We start from the raw sequence: 19,146 nt of genomic DNA on the forward strand, positions 1-19,146 counted from the left end.
CTCCAGATGTTGTGGCTCCAGATGTTGTGTCTCAAACACACAAATTAATTAGTTATTAGAATTCTTTTCTGGTAGGCCATGTGTTTGATGAGTGGGGGTACGGTATTGAACTAGAGACCCCATTAATAATAAATTAATAATATAGTATTATGGTCCTCCAAGTAGCTCAACGCGCCTTGATTAATGGCTTTTTCCAAATATTAGGGAGGTGTTAGTGTGCTGAAAGAAAGATTCTTCAGCAGGTGTTGGTGTTGTTTGTTTCAAGGTGGTGGAAATTAAATACGTGTTCCGCTGACATAGTTACTGATTTTGCATTTGTTGCAGTGGAAGGCATCTGGTACAATAAAAGGTCCCACAATCAGTGATAGTGCAGAAATCGAGGTTGATAATGAAATTGATTAGAAGTAACAGTATGGTAGTTAATTGGAGATTAAATCTAATATAGTGTAATTGGGTTTTTTTTTTGTTAAGTCTCAGGCCTCAGTTAGATGAAAAAATTGATGGGCCTGGGAAAAATATAATACCCGAAGGAACAAAAAAGAAAATGGCCCAACCCATGGGCTTTACCCCACTTCTCCGTCACCTGTGAAGTGTTCCCGACCGTTCTGTCTGAAGCTAATGAAAGTTCTAACAAAATTGAAACCCTAGCCGTAACTCTCGTCGAGGTTATAGTGCGCCGGCACTCTGCATATGTAGCTTCGGTGGTGATCGAAGTCTCTTGAACGTCACCGATCGCAACTCCGAGTTGTGGCTCGGGCTCCGGTGTCCTTGTCTCGTCAGGCGCGTTGTAGTCGTGGTGTGTTTGCCCTTCTTCGTCGCGTCTTCAGTCAGAGTTCCGTGTCGTGCCCGTCTCGTCCGGTGACGTTCGGTCCCCGTTTCTTCTTCGAGTTCGCATTCCCGGTCATTCTGTAGCCACCCCTGTCTGTCGCCTGCCAAGGCCGGGGCCAAAGCGAGAGCCACACCCGGCCGAGAAATTGCAGTAATGTGTCGGCTGGGTGAGTTTCTCACAACCCGCCAGAAGACAATACACCCAGACCAGAAGAGTAGTCTGCTTTAAAGTCTGCCACTTCTTGCCTTCTGTTAAAATAAGTAAGTTTTTGAATCAGTAGTAGGTTGGATATTTTGAATAAATTGAATTAAAGTATACCGCAGATATGTTCTCTTATGTATGACGTCGTTTGTTTAGTTGTGAAGTATCTTATTATAGTTATAATTTTACTGCACTCGACATGCATGATGAAGTGGTTTTACCATGTGACTGGATGGCTTTATAATTGCTAGCATTTGGAAAGTTAGTATGTTAATTGCGTGAGAAATTAAAATAATTGGATGTTAGTAGTTAGGAACGTTTACCTGCACAAATAGCATGCTTGCAGAGAATTTAATACGTTAGTTGTTATTTTGTTATTCTTAGTCGGTTAATTTCGATTTTTTTATCTTTTGTTTTGATTTTCTGTCCGTGAAGTTCTTAAGTTGAAACTTTGCTAAATTGTTGGGAGGATGATGATGTAAGTTGACAAGTTGTTCGGGCGGTGCGAACTTATTTCATGGATCATGCATTTAGGGTCCCGTACTTGATTACCTGGTACATTGTGTTATTGTATTTACTAGTGTCTGGGATATTATTGCTGGAAATTGGTGATGATTTGTTTCTTGTAACCCGAATGGTTTCTACCTCTAAATGGGAAAACAAATTCTACAGAACAGTATTTTGTCTAGGGTTTGTTTCTTTTGGAAGTCAATGTTTTTGTGTTGGCATATTCAAAATGTGAATGCTGTTCTGTTGTGGTTGTTGGGGTTATTTTCTTCCGGAATTTAGGTTTGTTTGTGCTCAGTGCTGAAACTATGGATGTGGGTATGCTTATTTTTGTTTTGCTCCGGGTCTCGTAGTTGTTCTGACGAAAGCTCCAATATCAAACCTTGTGAAAACTATTTTTGATTTCCTGGATGTAAATTCTGTCATCAATGCTAGTTGGTGAAACATAGGTTGTTTTGTTGTAAGACTGTGCTTAGAATAGGCAATTCAATGCTTAGTGAAATATTGTTTTTGTTGTAAGGCTGTTTGTTGGTTTAAATTTTCACCGTGTGGGAATTTTCTTGCAGTATGTAATAATGAATTAGGTAAACTATTTCAATGGAGGTGTCTTTGAGCCAGGAGGATGCTGATCGTGGAGGGAGTGATGGTGATGCTTACGATGTAGAAAATTCTGAGTTGGAAGACCTTGCCGGACTAAGTGTGAATAACATCCTTAAGAAGGCATGGGACAACGTTGATAATGCATATGAGTTCTATCGGGGTTTCAAAAAATTGCATGGATTCGGTGTGCGAAAGGGTGACTCCGGAAAAGACTGTGAGGGGAATCTTGTAAGGTACATGTTTTTTTGTAACAAGGAAGGCTTCAGGGAGCGTAAACACTACGACAGGGTTGACAGAATGAGGGTACACAAACCGGAAACAAGAACTAACTGCAAAGCAATGTTATCGGTTTATTTAGACAAAAATGATAAGTATTGGAAGGTTAGGAAGTTAGTAACCGAACACAATCACGACCTGACACCGGCAGGAATGGTGCACTTGATTGCCAATCATCGTCGGTTAACGGAAGTTGCAAAGAGTCAGATAGTTGGGATGCAAGCACATGGTATTGCGACCTCTAAGATTGTAGGGTACATGGCTGGTATGGCCGGGGGATATTCGTTGTTGGGGTTCCTGAAGAAGGATGTCTATAACTATGCTGACAAAATGCGGCGCATTAAAATAGCTGATGGCGATGCGAATTCTGCATTAGTATGTCTAGAGGGAAAAGCCGAATCAGACCCCATGGCAATCGCAAAATATAATGTGACTACTGACAACAGGCTGGCGAATCTGATTTGGGCCGACGGATGTAGCAGAGTCGATTACCAATACTTTGGCGATGTGTTGGCGTTCGATTCAACCTACAGGAAAAATAAATACAAGAGACCTGTTGTGATTTTCTCTGGATCAAACAATCATAAGCAGACCACCATATTCGGGTTTGGGATGTTGCATGACGAAAGTCTAGCATCCTATCGGTGGATGCTGGAGAATTTGATGGAGATCATGTGTCGCAAGAAGCCATCTGTAGTGGTTACCGATGGGGACAAAGCTATGACCAAAGCCGTGTCTGAAGTCCTCCCCGAGTCGACGCATCGGTTGTGTGCATGCCATGTGGAGAAGAATGTCACATCGAATGTCAAGGATGATGATTTACGTGGGCTGTTCAGAAGGTGGTTGTACGCAGACATGATGACAGATGTATTTGAGTCGGAATGGGAGCAGGCTGCCGAGGACTATGGCCTCTGCCAGAAGCAGTGGTGGTGCCAGATGTATGAGAAAAAGGAGATGTGGGCAAGTGCTTATCTCCGTGACAAGTTCTGGGCGGGGTACCGGACCACATCCCACTGTGAAGGAATTAACACATATGTGAACAAGTTTTCCAAATCCACCCACACAATTTTGGAGCTGGTGCAATGCTTAGATTTGGTTGCCCGTGAATATCGGAATAAGGAAATGCTTCTCCAGTTTAAATCCATAAACTCGGTTCCGGTCATGACAACATGCCTTAGAAGTCTTGAACGACATGCCGCTTCAGTGTACACCAGAGAAGTTTTTGATGTTAAGAAGGAGATCGAGGGGGCTGGTGCGTTGATCCTGATTAGCACAAGGAGGATCATGAATACAATGATATACACCTTAGAGGAGTACGAAGATCCTGATGTCCACATAATGTCCTCATTTGGACGGTCAACCCGGAAGTTAAGTTGCCTGTGTAATTTCTGGAAGAAGCAGGGTTATCCCTGCAAGCATATGTTCTTCGTCATGAAGGCAGAGCACCTAAAGGAGATACCCGAGAAGATAGTTCTGCGTAGGTGGAGAACTGATGCAAAGTCCGCTGAGCAGTACACAGAAAATTGAGGGGACTATAGCGAGCGTGGAGTCATACTTGGTCATGGGGCACTCCATTCCGCCTCGCAATGGCTGTTTTTCCTAGGGGCACAAAGGTTGTCCATGTCCCAAAAAGCTATGCGTGGAATTGAAAGTTTGTGTAAAGAGCTGGAGATGGACTGTAGGGCATTTGGTAGTAGCATGCGACGGAACGAAGAAAAGGTTGGTGAAGGCAATCCGGTGGTAAGAGATCCAGTTGTTGCTAAGGCAAAAAGTGCCCCGAAACTTCCAACAAAAAAGCATCTTGGTAAAAGGAGGCGTTGCACCGGCTGCAAGGGGATTGGACACAATAAGAGAAACTACCCAATGAAGGGTGACAATAGACAAAATCCCAATTAGGTTTCTAATTTAATTTCTAATCTTAATTCAACAATGTATACAGTTGTAGCATGCCTATGTTTAGTATTATTTCTTTGTTACAGGCCGACGAATGTGGGGAAATAATGGTCCCGGCTTAATGTCCAACGATGAATGGAAATCTATTGTCGGTGATAATCTATGTGTTGAACCCGGGGGCAAACACAATGCGGACTAATTGTAAGGGTTTTGATTTAATTCTGATGTAGAGGTATGATTTTAGAACAAATGAAAAATTATAAAAACGAATATAGAATGAGAAACTGGAGTAAGGCCAAATATAGTGTGCTGTCCGCAGGCTGCAATAATGGTTGAAAAAAACCATAAGTGTAGTGTAAACTCAAGTAATGGCTGTGTTGTTTGAATGGTACTTTCAGTCCTTCGTGGGTTAATTGTGCTCAACTGTAGGTGGCATTGTAGGAAACTAGTTAAGTTTCCATTACGTGATCCATGCATCATGAAACGTAAAGCTTGATAGATCATAAGGTCTTCATCGCATGACACTGTTAATATTCTTATCAAATTAAAATGTTTTTGTGTATGAGCAAACATTGATTCCCTTGCAGATGTAATGTGGGAGTCGACAGTGGACTGGAGGAATCATTTAACCACTTGCAAAGTTTCGAAGTAGGTTGGGCGAGGATGCCAGGATGTCGGGTTCGAGAACGACCCTTCTGCTATTATTTCTTTGTATATGGGCAACAAAAAATAGTCCTTGGAGCCCTTAGTTATTTTTGATTCGATGGTGTAATGTGTGATTGTTTGTATTTTTATTTTTTTTTGACAGAAAATTCGTTCCTGTTAACTCCCCTGTGGTTTGGCGTTGTTTGTTTTCATCTTATATGTGTTATGATGAAGACCAACTATAAGGATCCCACTTGAAAGCCCAGCAATGTAGATAAGGCTATGTTTGGGTGTGGTTGCATGTTAAGTTTTCAATTTTTTTTTTTGTCAGAAAAGAGATTTCTTGTAACAAGAGTCCATGAAAATGAAACCATTATGAGCGTCAACATCTGGATAACCAGGCATTGAAAATATAAATGCCACTTTACACATGAACCAGTCAAGTAACACGATACGAGTGTACATCCCAATGGTCACTTGTTTCAACCATTACATCCTTATACAGGTAGCAAATTATATTCCTGAAATGGTTTTTACAAAATAAGCATTACATTCTTAGACATATAGCAAAATATATTTCTCAAAGAGTTTTTACAAAATAAGCATATTTTGGTGACTAATATAACAAACTAGTTGCATATTAGGTGCCCTAATACGCTGTCAAAATAACACCAGCTTCACGGATATAGAAGACGTTCCTAAGGAAGACAAATGATACTAGGCGAAAATAGCACTTGTCAAATTGTGATGCTCTGGCTAGGAGAATCTATTGCCGTAGCAATTTTCTTCCGACCTTTTTTTTCCTTCTTAGTAGACTTTTGCATCTGACTGTCCCAGTGACGAACTGCTCTACGACCTACGTCACGAGCAATGGGATTGTAAGGTCCTATTACCAAGTCCAGTGCAATCCTCATCCTTGTGTGATCATTGACATCCTACAGAACAAGAACAATTAAATAAGGATGTGGATGTGTTGGTAGCAATGGGATTATGCGAGTGAGTGCTTCCATAATATACCTCCAACTCCACGTTCCCCCAAACCCAATTCAACATCATCCATTGGCAAACCCAAACCCCACAGTCATTCCTGCACGTTATAAAAGGATGACATAATGAGCAATTGGTGAACTGCCCAAATTGGAATAGACAATGCAGAAGCCTCACTTAATAAAAATGCGTTGTATCGGGCATGAGAGATAGTGATGCTTACGATTGCTCCGCTTGCTGGCCAACTGGGGGCTCTGTAACATCAAAAGTGGATGGGTGTGGTTTGTAATGGTCTTCCTTCTTCCAAAATCTCTTGTCCTCTAGCATGTTTTCCAGAAAGAAGGCCTGACACCATGAATAGGTCATGGAAGTTATACCCACACAGCACCATGTCCAAATAATGTTAACATTAAAATTCAAATGCAACATAAGGAAAAAGCCAACATTTGAGTTTCAGTAACTCTTACCACAAACTTCATTTGTGAGATCCTTGCCTCCCGGCGGTTGCTATCCTTGGCGGAGTCGAGATAAATCAAGTTGCAGTTGACAAGGTCTACCACCATCAAAAACCAATGGTTGTCTCTGTGCATGGGTACATATATCTACGGCGCAACACTCACGAAAATATTTAATGGAATAAAATCAACATAAACACCAACAACACAAAAAAAATAGCGCGATCAATAACTCACCATCCACAAATCATCTGCATATCCCATGAACCTGTTGCGAATAAACTCGAAGGTGTCGATGCTGTGGTTTACCGGGCTCAAAGCAACTTGCTGCAACAGGAGTAGGAACAAAATAAAAAAGTTACATACAAGTGATTGGAGGGGGAGTGAATCAAAATATAGGTGTTGTGGTTATATGTACCGAAAAGGTCGTTGGGAGAAACCAGGACTCCTTCCTGTTTTCATGCGTTAACATAGTGCAAACAAGGTTTATAACCTGCATAAACATGACAATCCTATATATATCGTTAGTCGAGGTTCAGTTATGACCATCCAAGGAAGATAGTTTTCACACAGGCAACGACGTACTTACATCGTCAACGATTAAATGGCCCGGCCGGAGTGTCAGCAGTGCATCTCAGTCTCCACGGGAGTTTTCGTCTTCGACAAGGACCTCTCTGTACCGAAGAGTGTGGAATGTTAAGTAATGAATTCATTCAAGAGGATAATATTTGCACATTATTTACTTAGCCTAATCCCCATAAGCACCTGTTGTCCAGATCCGACGAGAAAATGTATGCCGCAACGGCGAGTTCCTTCCCGAGGAAGTGCATTCCTTGCGGGGGACGGAAGGACAGGTTGAGGCACTGGTGAAAGGAAATACAGGACCATCAGCAAAACAAAGCAGTACTCCACCAAAGGTAAGTTGAGTTAAAAACAAGAATTTCGTGGACCTTATTCTTACCCGAGGCATGTCTTCAGCGACGTGGTGACCGTGGTGAGTGTTGTAGGTGAAGGGGGTCCCCGGCTCAGTTTGCCTCAGCTCGGATCCAGCGGATGATGTGGAATCCAAATCCTCAAAGGTTAGCTTCCACTGCATAGGAAAGCAACAAATATATTTTCATACATGTAGATACCCAACTCCGCTGGCAGACGCTTATTTTGTAGCGTGTTGGTAAAAAAATAAACTGTTACCTTCATCGACATGACCTTCATCTCTTTTGTTGCTGCTTCACTGGGTGGCTCCTCACGCTTAACGGTACAGCGTCGAGACTTCCTTGCGGAAGAGGAAGCCAAGGACTCCTTCACACGCGTCCTTTGAGGATGCACCTTTTGGCCCGTCGAGGATTTCTTTTCCCATGGATCTTTCTGTATTTGTTGTACATTACCTGGCTTTCTTCTCCCAGTCCTCATAGTGCTACCAACCCTTGTTTTGTAGTGTTCCTCCCCAACTTGGTCAGCCTTCGTCGTATTAACAAAGGATATCAACGACTGAATGGCCTTACCATGGTTAGCCAGTAGCTCCGTAATGGCCAGTAGCTCCGTAATGATCCGCAGCTGGTCATTGTGAGTCTTTAGAATCGACTTCGTCACATCCCTGTCCTCCAAAACATGCTGCATTCAAACATTTATAATATTTGCCACGTCAAAGGCCCACCGTTGAAGTCTGAACCATGAAAAACATAACCTGCAGAATATTTTATCTTTACCTCCTGAACCGTATTCAAAACGTTCATCATCTTCTCCTCAAGTGACCTCCCCCCATCCTCTGCCCCTTTTGCAACGACGCTGCTAAGCATAAAAAAAATGAATGGCAACCCTGTTACAGGCGGGCGAGGCCCTAACTTCATCCTCTTATGTTAAAATATGAAAGGCTCAACTCATACCTTGCAAGAGAGACGTCGACGTCCGTGGCGTCTGCCGCTTTGTTGAGAACAGTACTCTTATCCTTCATGGCGCTGTTTTGCTTCTCCTCCGAAGTCGGATACTTCATTTCTTCTATCTCAGAAAGAACTACTTTAGCTATGATAACAACGAAAGGATGTTGGGTTTATATTTTGCTTAAGTTACACATAGTTGGGTCAAAGTGGAACCCATTGGGTATAGGTAGGCCCAATATATAAAGAACCATCATCAATCCCGGTGACTTCCAAACGTTCTTATTGTATGCTCGGAACCCAAACATAAATTAAATCCCGCATAAAGTTAACACTGTTTAAATATCATAAAAAAATGGGCTTTGATCATGAAGTCAACTTTTTATTAGAACAAAAGTTACAGCAAATTAGCTTCTCAAGACCCCAAAAATTTGTCAATACAAACTTAGAGAACAAGAAACCTGCAACAACATGCTCCCTGTCTAATCGGGGTGACGTTGGATTTGACGTGCATGCTCTACGAATTTAGGGTAATCATGCTAATAGGATGTGTTTAGATGAAGTAGGGTTTAATAAAGTAATTCTTACTTTATTACATAAATTATATTTTCAAAATAAAAAAATGTCCTTCAAAAAAGCACAATTTCCATATGTTATTTGAATGATAATAATTAGTAATAAAGTTTTATTATTATAATAGTAAAAATCTAACAGATATTAAAATCCAGAATTATTATAAAATAGTATACAAGCAAATCTTAAATATAGCTAAAATATCAATAATATACTATGGTGTTATACTGTTTTAATAATTAATTTTTTATTTTTGTAAAAGTGATTTTTATTAATATTTTTCAAACAATATTCCCATCAGCTTATTTTAATTCAGTCAAAAAGATCAAATTCAAATCTTGTTGCCACAAAAGTACTTGTACCTGAAAATTAAATTTAAAAAATCAGTTACATTTAAAACACAGTTGCCCCCTTTGTTATTGAACCATGCACCCCATAGCCGCCGAATGATACAATAACACCATCCTATTGGCTTCTCACCGACTCTTTTCTACTTTTCTGTTCTGTTGCAACGGAACAGGCTAGTCCAAATCAAACCGAAACGACTAACCACTACAAGAAAAAGACGTATTTGTAACAAAAAAAATTGTTACAAAACGTCGAAATTTTGAAACAAAAGTTTTTTGTAACAAAAAATAGGAGCCGTTGCAGTAAGTCCCGTTACAAAAAGTTTTTATAACGAAAAATGGAACTATTACAATTCAATATGATGTTTTGTAACAATTTTTTCTGATACAAAAAATCAGAAGCCGTTACAAAAGTGGTAACAAATTTTGATCTTTAAGGTATTTTTCGTGACAATCTATTTTTTCCTATCAAAAAATTTTGTTACAAAATATAACTTGATTTTGTAACATTTTTTTTCTTTAGTTACAAAAGTAAAATAATTATTTTGTAACAATTTTTTTTCATTAACTAATATATTAACTATTTTATTAAGCAAATCTACATTTATATAATATGTAAAAACATACATAATTCAAACATGCCTCATTTAGCTAAAATTGTTTTAAAACAAAATAACATTAGTGAGTACATTGATTAGTTCTACAAGTTATATGTCTTGCACAAGTTCAACCAAAAGTTAAAAGTTCTAATATAGATTAGTGTCTCTATGAATCAAAATATTCTTGAGCCCTCAAAATAGCATGTGGTCACCATTTCAGCACTCCTATAAATAAGAAAATCCGAAACAAAAAGTTAGGTGCATAGTCAAAAGAAATATCTTGAGACAATCAGAAATCATGTAGCAAACAAGGGTCTATTTTGACACAGAAATTTGTCAAATAGAACTTGTTTGCTCAAACAACACAATGCAGTTTAATTGAGCAACCAAATAGGACAACAACCAAATAGTGAATAACAAAACCCAAGCTTCCAGCTTCCAACAACCAAAACAGTGAAGCACTTAACCGGATAATCAATCAATTGAGCTTAGCAACAGTTGAAAACCAAAAGCAATTAAATACCAACTCAATCAATTAATAGAATCAAAGATGAATATTGAAAACAGCTTAAGATAAATTTCGGCAGCATTTCAGCAGTAAATTTGCCTATTTCACAATTTCAATCAATCAATTCAAATTCCATATGAATTATTTGAGAGTTAAAAACACAAAAAATCATAATAAATTCATAGGAAGGAAGTAAATAAGCCAATTCCAGCAAGAAAACATGAGGAAACAATTAAAACCAATCCAACCACCAAGAAGTAGAGCAGCACTCAGCAGAACAGCAATTAATGGCCCATTATACAGCACCCAAAACAGTAAAATGAACAAAGGTAATGGATTCAGGTAGCATTCTATTCATTGAAGTCAATAACCATTACACTTGCATGCAGCAGGGGCACAGCAGTTTATCCATTAATTCAATAGAAAATCAATCAAGCCAAACTAAACGATTTCAGCAACAGATTTATCAATAAAACTAATCTCAGTTCAGCAACCATCATCTACTCCAATACAAATAAGAATAACTCAGCATAATTTCCTTTCTCATTGAATTTAACAATCATTCAACAAGCAAGCAATGAGGGGAAAAAATCAGCAGCAACCAACAGCAAGTATAGAGCAGCAATAATAACTTAATGTGAGAAATTATTCAACAACAAATGCACACACAAATACAAGGATTACTTAAATGACTAAAATCAACTCAAAATTCTGTTTAAATTAAAAGTTATAGCGTTTGGAAGTTGGTGCTGCAGAACCAGAAAACCAGAAAAATCTGCAGCAACCACTAAACTTTCAAAAATCATATCTTCCAAACCACTTGGCCAAATTCCCTGAAATTTTATTGGCATTCATAACTTAAATTATTTTTAAAACAAATCCCCTACCTCAGTTAGTCGAAAACCACAAAATTAAGCATGGTTTCAACTTCGTTCTAACCCGCAGCAGCAGCAATAGCCTTAAATCGGATCAGCAACGGCAATGCCAGTGAACAATTTGCAGTGGTATTGACATAACCCTAGCATATTAACATCTCAGCATTCTCAATCAACCATGAAAACAGAATGGTAACAATAAGGATTTTGGAACAAGGACAACTTACTAAAACTTGAAAGGAACAAACGACAGGGAACAGCAGCAGTAATAGCTTTGTTTAAGCACAAGCAACCCCACGACCACCCATCACGGCAGCAGCGACTTCGGCACACAAGGAGGACCAAAAACAGAGACAAGACTGAGTAACTAACGAAGACAGTGGCTTCAGCAACAGTAGCGGCGACGACTCTCGCCAGTGACGGCGACGAGCTCTCGTAACGTTGACGGTAACTGGGTGCGGCGGCAGTGACAGGATCAGCTTCCCCTCTCTCTCATCTTCGCGCACTGTCTTTCTCTCCTCGAAGTTCGACGGCGGCTGGTCATCGGCGGAGCACAACGGCTCCTCTTCTCCCTGGCGGCGTCTCTGGCTCGCGACGTGCTCTCTCTCCCTCGACGGTGGCAGCAGCGACGACGTCTCCCTTTCTTTTCCCCCCTTTCTCCTCTTCGCTCCCTCTGTTTCTTTCTTTCTTTCTTTCTTTTCATTTGCAAAAGCAGCTGAGTATTGGGTTTTTGGGAAGGGATGACGGTGGTGAATGGCAGTAAGACGGTGGGGTAAAAGGGTTAGGGTTTGTGTATAGAATTAGAAATTTTGGATTTAATTTGAGTAAAATATTTTTAATAAAATTAGAGTATAAAGTATTAATATTTGAAAAACTAACTTAATCTCTAAACTTTAAAATATTATTTGTGATATAAAAATACTTATTGATTCTTAATAAATTACTCTAATTGAAAATACATGGTAATACAATTAACTTTCTTTATCTTAAAAAAAAATATTATTTAATCAATTTTTGAAATAAAATAAAATTATTTTAAAAAGAATATATACACAATTTTTTTTACTCTTAAAGTGTTTAACACTTTGAAAAAAAAAATTATTATAAAATATACTTATATTTTAGGACAAATAATTAACTTGTTACAAACAATATTGAATTTTGTGACAAATTATTTTTTTGTTACAAAATAACTGGAGTTTTTGAAACAGAAAGTTGTTTTGTTACAAAACAATAGGAGTTTTTGAAACAAAAAACATTTTGTTACAAAATATTTTGAATTTTTGTAACTTATTTTTTTTTGTTACAAAATATTACAATATTTTGTAACAAAACACCATCTCGTTACAAAAACTAACATAATTTGTAACAAAATAAAACAGGTTGTTACAAAACATTATCCTTTTGTAACAATCACTAATTATTATTACAAAATACTATTTTTTTGTAACAATTTTAAATTTGATACAAATTTTTTGTTACAAATATTCCATTTTCTTGTAGTGAACTTCGGCACCAACCTTCGGCGAAAGCTTTGCAAGTTTTATCTCTTTTAGAGTTATAATTAGAATCCGCTATAACACCTGATGGAAGGAACACATGGACCACTGCTTTTCTGGGATGTGACTGTTAGCAGGACTGGGGCCTTTAGGATTGACCCTCATCTGAGTTCTGAAAAGATGGCTAAGTGACCTTAATCACCTTAAACACGCCTCCTCCCAGAGATACACTTTAATAGTAATTAAAAATTTATTTTTATTTACAGACCTTCAAACACTGTGACATTTATGACTTAATAACTAGTAAAGCCTTGTGCCACTGGAATATTACCATTTAACTCAGACTTTGCTTCATCGGGATAAAAAAAAAACCCTAACATTGAAACGGTGAACTAATCTTCTTCATGACAATGAATACCAGAAAATAAGAACCGAACAGAAGCAAACTCATGGAACGAAGAACCTCGCCTACCTCATATAAGGTAGGTTTCAGGGCATAAATACATCCTAAACGAGAAAAACATGTTCTCCGCTATAGATTCCACATTGAATCTGACATACATATAATAACTGGAAAATTTAAATTTCTTCATCTTACTAAATCGTAAAAGACAAAACTAGTTAAAACGAACATTACAAACCGGACACAACAAAAGCCATCCTACCTGTTTGTTGGGTTTTTCTCTCCTTTGTGAGGCCCAAGCCCAACATTTTGAGGGTGTCTCTTGCACCTATTGTGCCACAACCCTAGTTCAGATTTTTGGGGGTCATTGAGAGTGTGAGAGAGTAGCCACCAAGTGAGAGAGAAAGGGAAAAACAGAATTCCCATTTTTGCCCAAAGCAGTAAATTTCAAATGGCAGTTTCTCAGTTGTTCACCGTTGGATCGGCTTGAAATTTAAACTGCGTGTTCCTATCATCTTGTTCTTCATTCTGGTCGGTGAAGATGTTGATTGGAGATTTGCAGTGAGAGAAATTGGCTTCGCAAGAGAGAAATTAGGTTTCCCGTTTTTACACAGAGCAGAAATTTTGGAACGGCAGTTTCTCATTATTTCACCGTTGGATCGACGTGAAATTTGAACTGTAGATTCTTCACATTTTGTTCTTCATTCTGGACGGTGGAGATTTTAATTGGAGGTCTGCAGAGGGAGAAATTGGCTTTGACAGCAGCTCTGTTTTTTTGGGTATATTTCATCTTCTTGCTTTTCATTTGTGAGCTTTGGTGCTTTGATGTTTTGGCTGGTTATATGCACATTTTTGTGCTTTGTTTGAGACTCTCTTGTACCTCATTTGATTATAGTGGAGCTATTTCATTGGTCTGGACGACTCGTGGTTTTTACCTCTCACATTGAGGGGGTTTTCCACGTTAAAATCTCGGTGTGTTCTTATTATTGTTTTACTTGCTATATTTGCATGTTATAGTTGCTGCCATATTGTGTTGTGAGTGCTTCCATATTGTTCTTGTGTTGGACATTTGTGTCGTTTCCGCTGCTAGGCTCTTTCACTGCCTACATGAACATCTGGTTGTAGAGTCTCAACCTTTGCTTCAGCTCAGTGTTCTCTTTCTCCAGCATCATTACAGCTCTGTGACTGACAACCTTGCCACGCGGTGTGCCTCAGCAACCTCCTCCTTGTATCGCAGAACTACTTGGAAGTTGAAGTCAAATATATTCACCTGCGACTCCTCCAGGAGCCTCTCCAAAGTGATGAAGGCGGCATCCTTCCTTGCCAGTCGCTCGTCAGTCGACAACCTCCCAGAAACGAAGAAGTTGATCCCCTTCGCGGTGCTTTGCAGGGAAACTCCAAACCCATGATACTTCTTTCCTTCGCTGTGGAAGGCATCACGCAGGAAAAAGACTGGGGGACTAACTTGAAGCCGAGCACATACCCGTAACAGCAGTTGCTCCATGTCTTCCATTATGACGAACGCCTTGGGGTCAAACTTCGGAACTATATCTACGACCAGATTTGCAAAACACATAACGTCGACGTCAAGACCGATGGTTACCTTACACAAAATAAATAAATAAACAAACCAGAAACACAACATATACGCACCTGGCTCATGAGGCAGAAAGTCCGATCCGGCGGTCACAGATCCGCTGCTCCCGTCTCCCGTAACGCTGCCATGCTCTCTGACGGTCAGATCTCCGAAGCTTAGCGCCAAATCTTGAGCCTCCGGTACAGTGTCTTCACCAACGGGGTCTTGTCTTGGCAAACTCAGCCACTCCTCCGCCTCGCGCCTTACCATGAAGCGTTTGAACTGGCTCCCCTTGAAGCCATCCACTTGTTCATTGCATTCTTCCCAGGAGGTATAAATGCCTGGCTTTCGTCCTCTCTTCACAACGTAGTAACGCTTCCGACCAGTATCCATCCTTATGTAGCACCTTAAGTGGGTTTCATTTCAGGCAGTCCAGACGTCAAAGAAATGTACTTATAAAGGAAGCCAAGTGAATCTTCCAGGCTAGTGAACCGTCAAAGCCCCTCCGGTCCAACCATTCATTATCATACTAACTGCAATCAATTTCCATCAATGCATATAATTTGTTGGAACTTACAGTTCTCTGATTATAATCGGTTACAACATTTAAGTATTCGTGTTGTGCAGTCATTCATATCCACCTGTATTAATCTATGTCTCCAGTAAAATATTAGCAATAATAATAGTGTAGTTTACTCAAAACTAATACGTACCTATATATAAATATATTATATATATACCTATTATTATATTACATTTATCCAAAATGAAATATCATTATTTTTTTTGTGTTTCATGTTAAGAAAAATATTATCTTAAACTTAACATTCAATAACAATGATATTGTTAAATTTGATTTATTATAAGAATAAAAAATAACACATAATTAAGCTCAAAAAATGGTGATAATTAATTTTATTAAACTAGTTAATTAGTTGATAATTAACTGAAAATTTAGTTTTCTCAATAAATACAACTTTAATAATTAGTGACTTTCTTAAAAATATTTAACATAAAAAAACATATTATATATACATTTGTATACTCTAGTAGTATTTATTATTAAATTTGTATTCATTATAGTAATTAAACGATTTATTTATGCCATAAAAATGATAATAAGTTGATTTTGTAATTAAATTTGAGATAATAAAAAGTAACATAAATGTTTAAGAACATATGTAGAAAATAATAGTTACTCATGTTAAAAATAAATTATAAAAAGTCTTTATAAGTTATTTTCTATTATTTTGGATATTGTACTGACTTAAATTATCTCTTTATTATTTTAAATACTATAATTAGTGACTGTGTGTGTTTCTAATTCTTATCAATATGTATACATAGTTTTACTTTAAAATTTTAAATATGTCTACATAAATTTGGGTTACTCGAATGATTATCTTAACCGTCCGCTTAAACAATTGTTCGGAGTTCAAATCCTCATTCCGTGTGTGTCGCAACTCAGTGACCCACTTATATGACTCTGAAAGTTACGATACACTAACTATAAACTTATTGGATAATGTGAAAAACCAAAAAAAAAAAACTATATCTATACCTAAATTTCATTATTTTTTCCCCCGCAAAGAAATTTTTCTGGATCCGTCATTCGTGACATGTATCACATTTTGGCTCAAAACAAAAGCAGGGAGTAGCGTCGAACTCCCTAATATTGGAGGTAGAGATTCAATTTCGATCAAAACGAAAAAGTGACACGTGATAAGTTATGCTTGTCCTATTAGTAACATGTAATACACACAATACATTTACGTTCAGAAGCAAACAAACCTAAACTCTAAACCCTAAACCCTAACCAATAACCCTTAGCAAATGATTTTCATCACACATATTATATCCGGAATCCGCAACTAGCTATTCTCGTTTTCAACTGCTCAACCCTAAACCCTAAACCCTACACACCCCCAACAGACCTACATCGCATATATAAAGCCCTAAATCCTCAGTTACCCATTCACATTTTCAGCCACTGAGTCTGTGTTTGGATTTCTATTTGTAAACAGTGGTTTCTATAAAATTGATTTTGTAAAATTGATTTTGATTAAAAGTGAGTTGGTAGTAATGTGGTTTATGTTTGGTGATTCTTATTCAAAATGAATTATAATAAACCAAATAGTGTTTCGATTACATTATTTAAAATCACTTTAAAATGAAAAATTACAGAAAATGACATAAATTTAAATAATTATTTTATAATTTTATTTTTAGAGATTTAACCATATTTTTATATTTTTTTACTTTTTTCAATACTCTTTACTTTTCTAATGGGATTAATAGAATCATAATTCAAAGCAAAAAACTATTCTATACAAAAAAATAAAACTAACGGTAAAAAAATTTATATAAATAAAAAATAATAAGAATTTTTTAGAAAAAATAATAACATGCATCAAAGAGTATTAGAAAAATATTATTATAAAAAAATAACAAAATTCATCATATAAATAACAAAGGACATCATCGGTAAATGTGGGTTCAAGGGTAGAATCAAGTTTACGTTCAGAAAAAGTAAAAATAGCCAAACGAAAAAGTGAAACTTTCAAGAAAACTAAACGAGCTTTTGATACTTCAAACACTAATCCAAACACACCCTAAACCGCCGAACATACACCCTAAACCCTAAAACATATGAACCCTCAATCTCTCACATTAGGTTTAAAACATTCCAAATAATTAGACAATTAAACACTACCCTAAGGTCATAAACATGTCATTTCACCCCCCGATTAACTAGCGATTTCGACGGTTCGGCCTGAACCGATATTGAACCGAAAAATCATCCGATCCGAATACTTATTTTACTTGTGGTGCGGTAAGAATTGGATATTTTACCTAAAAAATTTCAAATCCAAGACATTTCATTTTTAAGCGGCTTCAATTTGATTGGCTTTACGGTTTTGTCAAATAAAAGGGATGGACCATAAACATAAACATAGAAATAAATTAATGGATTAGTTAAAATAAATATACTAGATTATATTTTCATCATAAAATATTTTACTAAAGGAATAATTATACAAGAAAACTATATAAACTATCTAACAAATTCCACAAGTTATACGTATAACTCATAACACATGAAATTAGCAACATTCAGGACAGCCACAAATTCCTTCTTTTTTTTTTTTTTTTACAATGTGACGGGCAAACAATTCTTCATTCTTTCCATTAGAACTTTTTTTTTCATCTCCATAGTATCCCATACCCACTTCCTTAACATAGCCCAACTGCCCTATTCAGCCAACCACTATTAGTCCAGGCAACTTTCTTCAACTCCAACTCAAACCTCAACATCAAGACCAAAAAAAAAAAAAAAAAAACTCATCATTAAAATCAAACTACCTCAATCCGTTCATAATACTAAAGGTTACCATCCAAAGCCCATCAAACAAAAAATTTGGATCCACACCGACCCATTTAACACCCTGCCTGCAGCCCACTACTCCAACACTTAATTAAAATTTTGATCACCTCAATTAGAACAACTAATCAATGTCCATTGTCGCTTTCATCACCTATCATTCGGGGGACCGTACCTGCTCCTACCTGCTCCTAGTGAGCCACGGAGAATGCACCCAGCCATGACACGTGCAAACCGCAGGTGTTGAAGAATCTTTCCTTCAGCACCTTAGATTTTTCCTTTCCAAATAGGATTTTGATAAAGTCTAAAACGTAATTATATGTGTTAAATTTTAATTTTTAAAAAATATCTTAAAAAAAGACATTTTTGACATCTTTATCTAAGTGGCTCATTTTCCAAATTGATAAGCGTTCTAATTAATATAGGGTAAAGTATTAAATTGGTCTTTACATTTAGACATAATTCTGTTTTGGTCCTTAAGGTTTAAAGTATTTTATTTGAATTCATAAAAATTTCATTTAATTTTAATGTAATCCCACCATGAGGTCAAAATTAAATAATTAATGAAATGTTCTACATAACAGTAGTACAAAAATAATATCAATAATCTGAAAAACAAATACAAGTTCTAGAAGTACAAAATCAACTGTAGATATATCAATATATTTATTTATCATTTTTTTTAGTTTTATAAAAAATAAAAAATTTAAATTATAAAAAGAATGATAAAAAATGTATTGATGCATCTACGGTTGATTTTGTGCCTCTGGAGCTTGTACTTGTTCTCCAGATTATCGACCTTGTTCTTATACTGCTGTAATGTAGGATATTCCATTAATTATTTAACTTTGACCTCACGATAGAATTACATTGAAACTAAATAAAACTTTTTTGAATTTAAATTGGACACTTTAAAATTTAAATCTTAAAGACCAAAACAGAATTATGTTCAAACGTAAGAAACACTTTGTTTTACATTGCTTCATCTATTTTTTGAAGAAGGTATATTTGTCAATTCACTATTTTTTAACATGTTTCATCAATAGATAAACTATAATTTCATATGAGAACTAACAATTTCTAACCATAAAAACAACGTATATTAATTCAATATCAA

The 19,146-nt window shown here is 37.0% G+C and overlaps 2 protein-coding genes across 2 annotated transcripts; one reads left to right on the forward strand and one right to left on the reverse strand.

The window, feature by feature from the left end:
- LOC107619970 (protein FAR1-RELATED SEQUENCE 5-like) lies at positions 2,135–3,940 on the forward strand. Its single transcript, XM_016322195.1, has one exon. It carries the CDS (start codon positions 2,135–2,137, stop codon positions 3,938–3,940), a length of 1,806 nt encoding a protein of 601 aa, XP_016177681.1.
- On the reverse strand, positions 14,083–15,235 carry LOC110268250. The gene is made up of 2 exons (XM_021114156.1): positions 14,725–15,235; positions 14,083–14,622 (listed from the first exon to the last, which is right to left on the reverse strand). Exons 1-2 carry the CDS (start codon positions 15,038–15,040, stop codon positions 14,243–14,245), a joined length of 696 nt encoding a protein of 231 aa, XP_020969815.1. The 5' UTR covers positions 15,041–15,235; the 3' UTR covers positions 14,083–14,242.

This window comes from Arachis ipaensis, chromosome B10 (assembly GCF_000816755.2).
Source record: "Arachis ipaensis cultivar K30076 chromosome B10, Araip1.1, whole genome shotgun sequence".
NCBI lineage: Eukaryota > Viridiplantae > Streptophyta > Magnoliopsida > Fabales > Fabaceae > Arachis > Arachis ipaensis.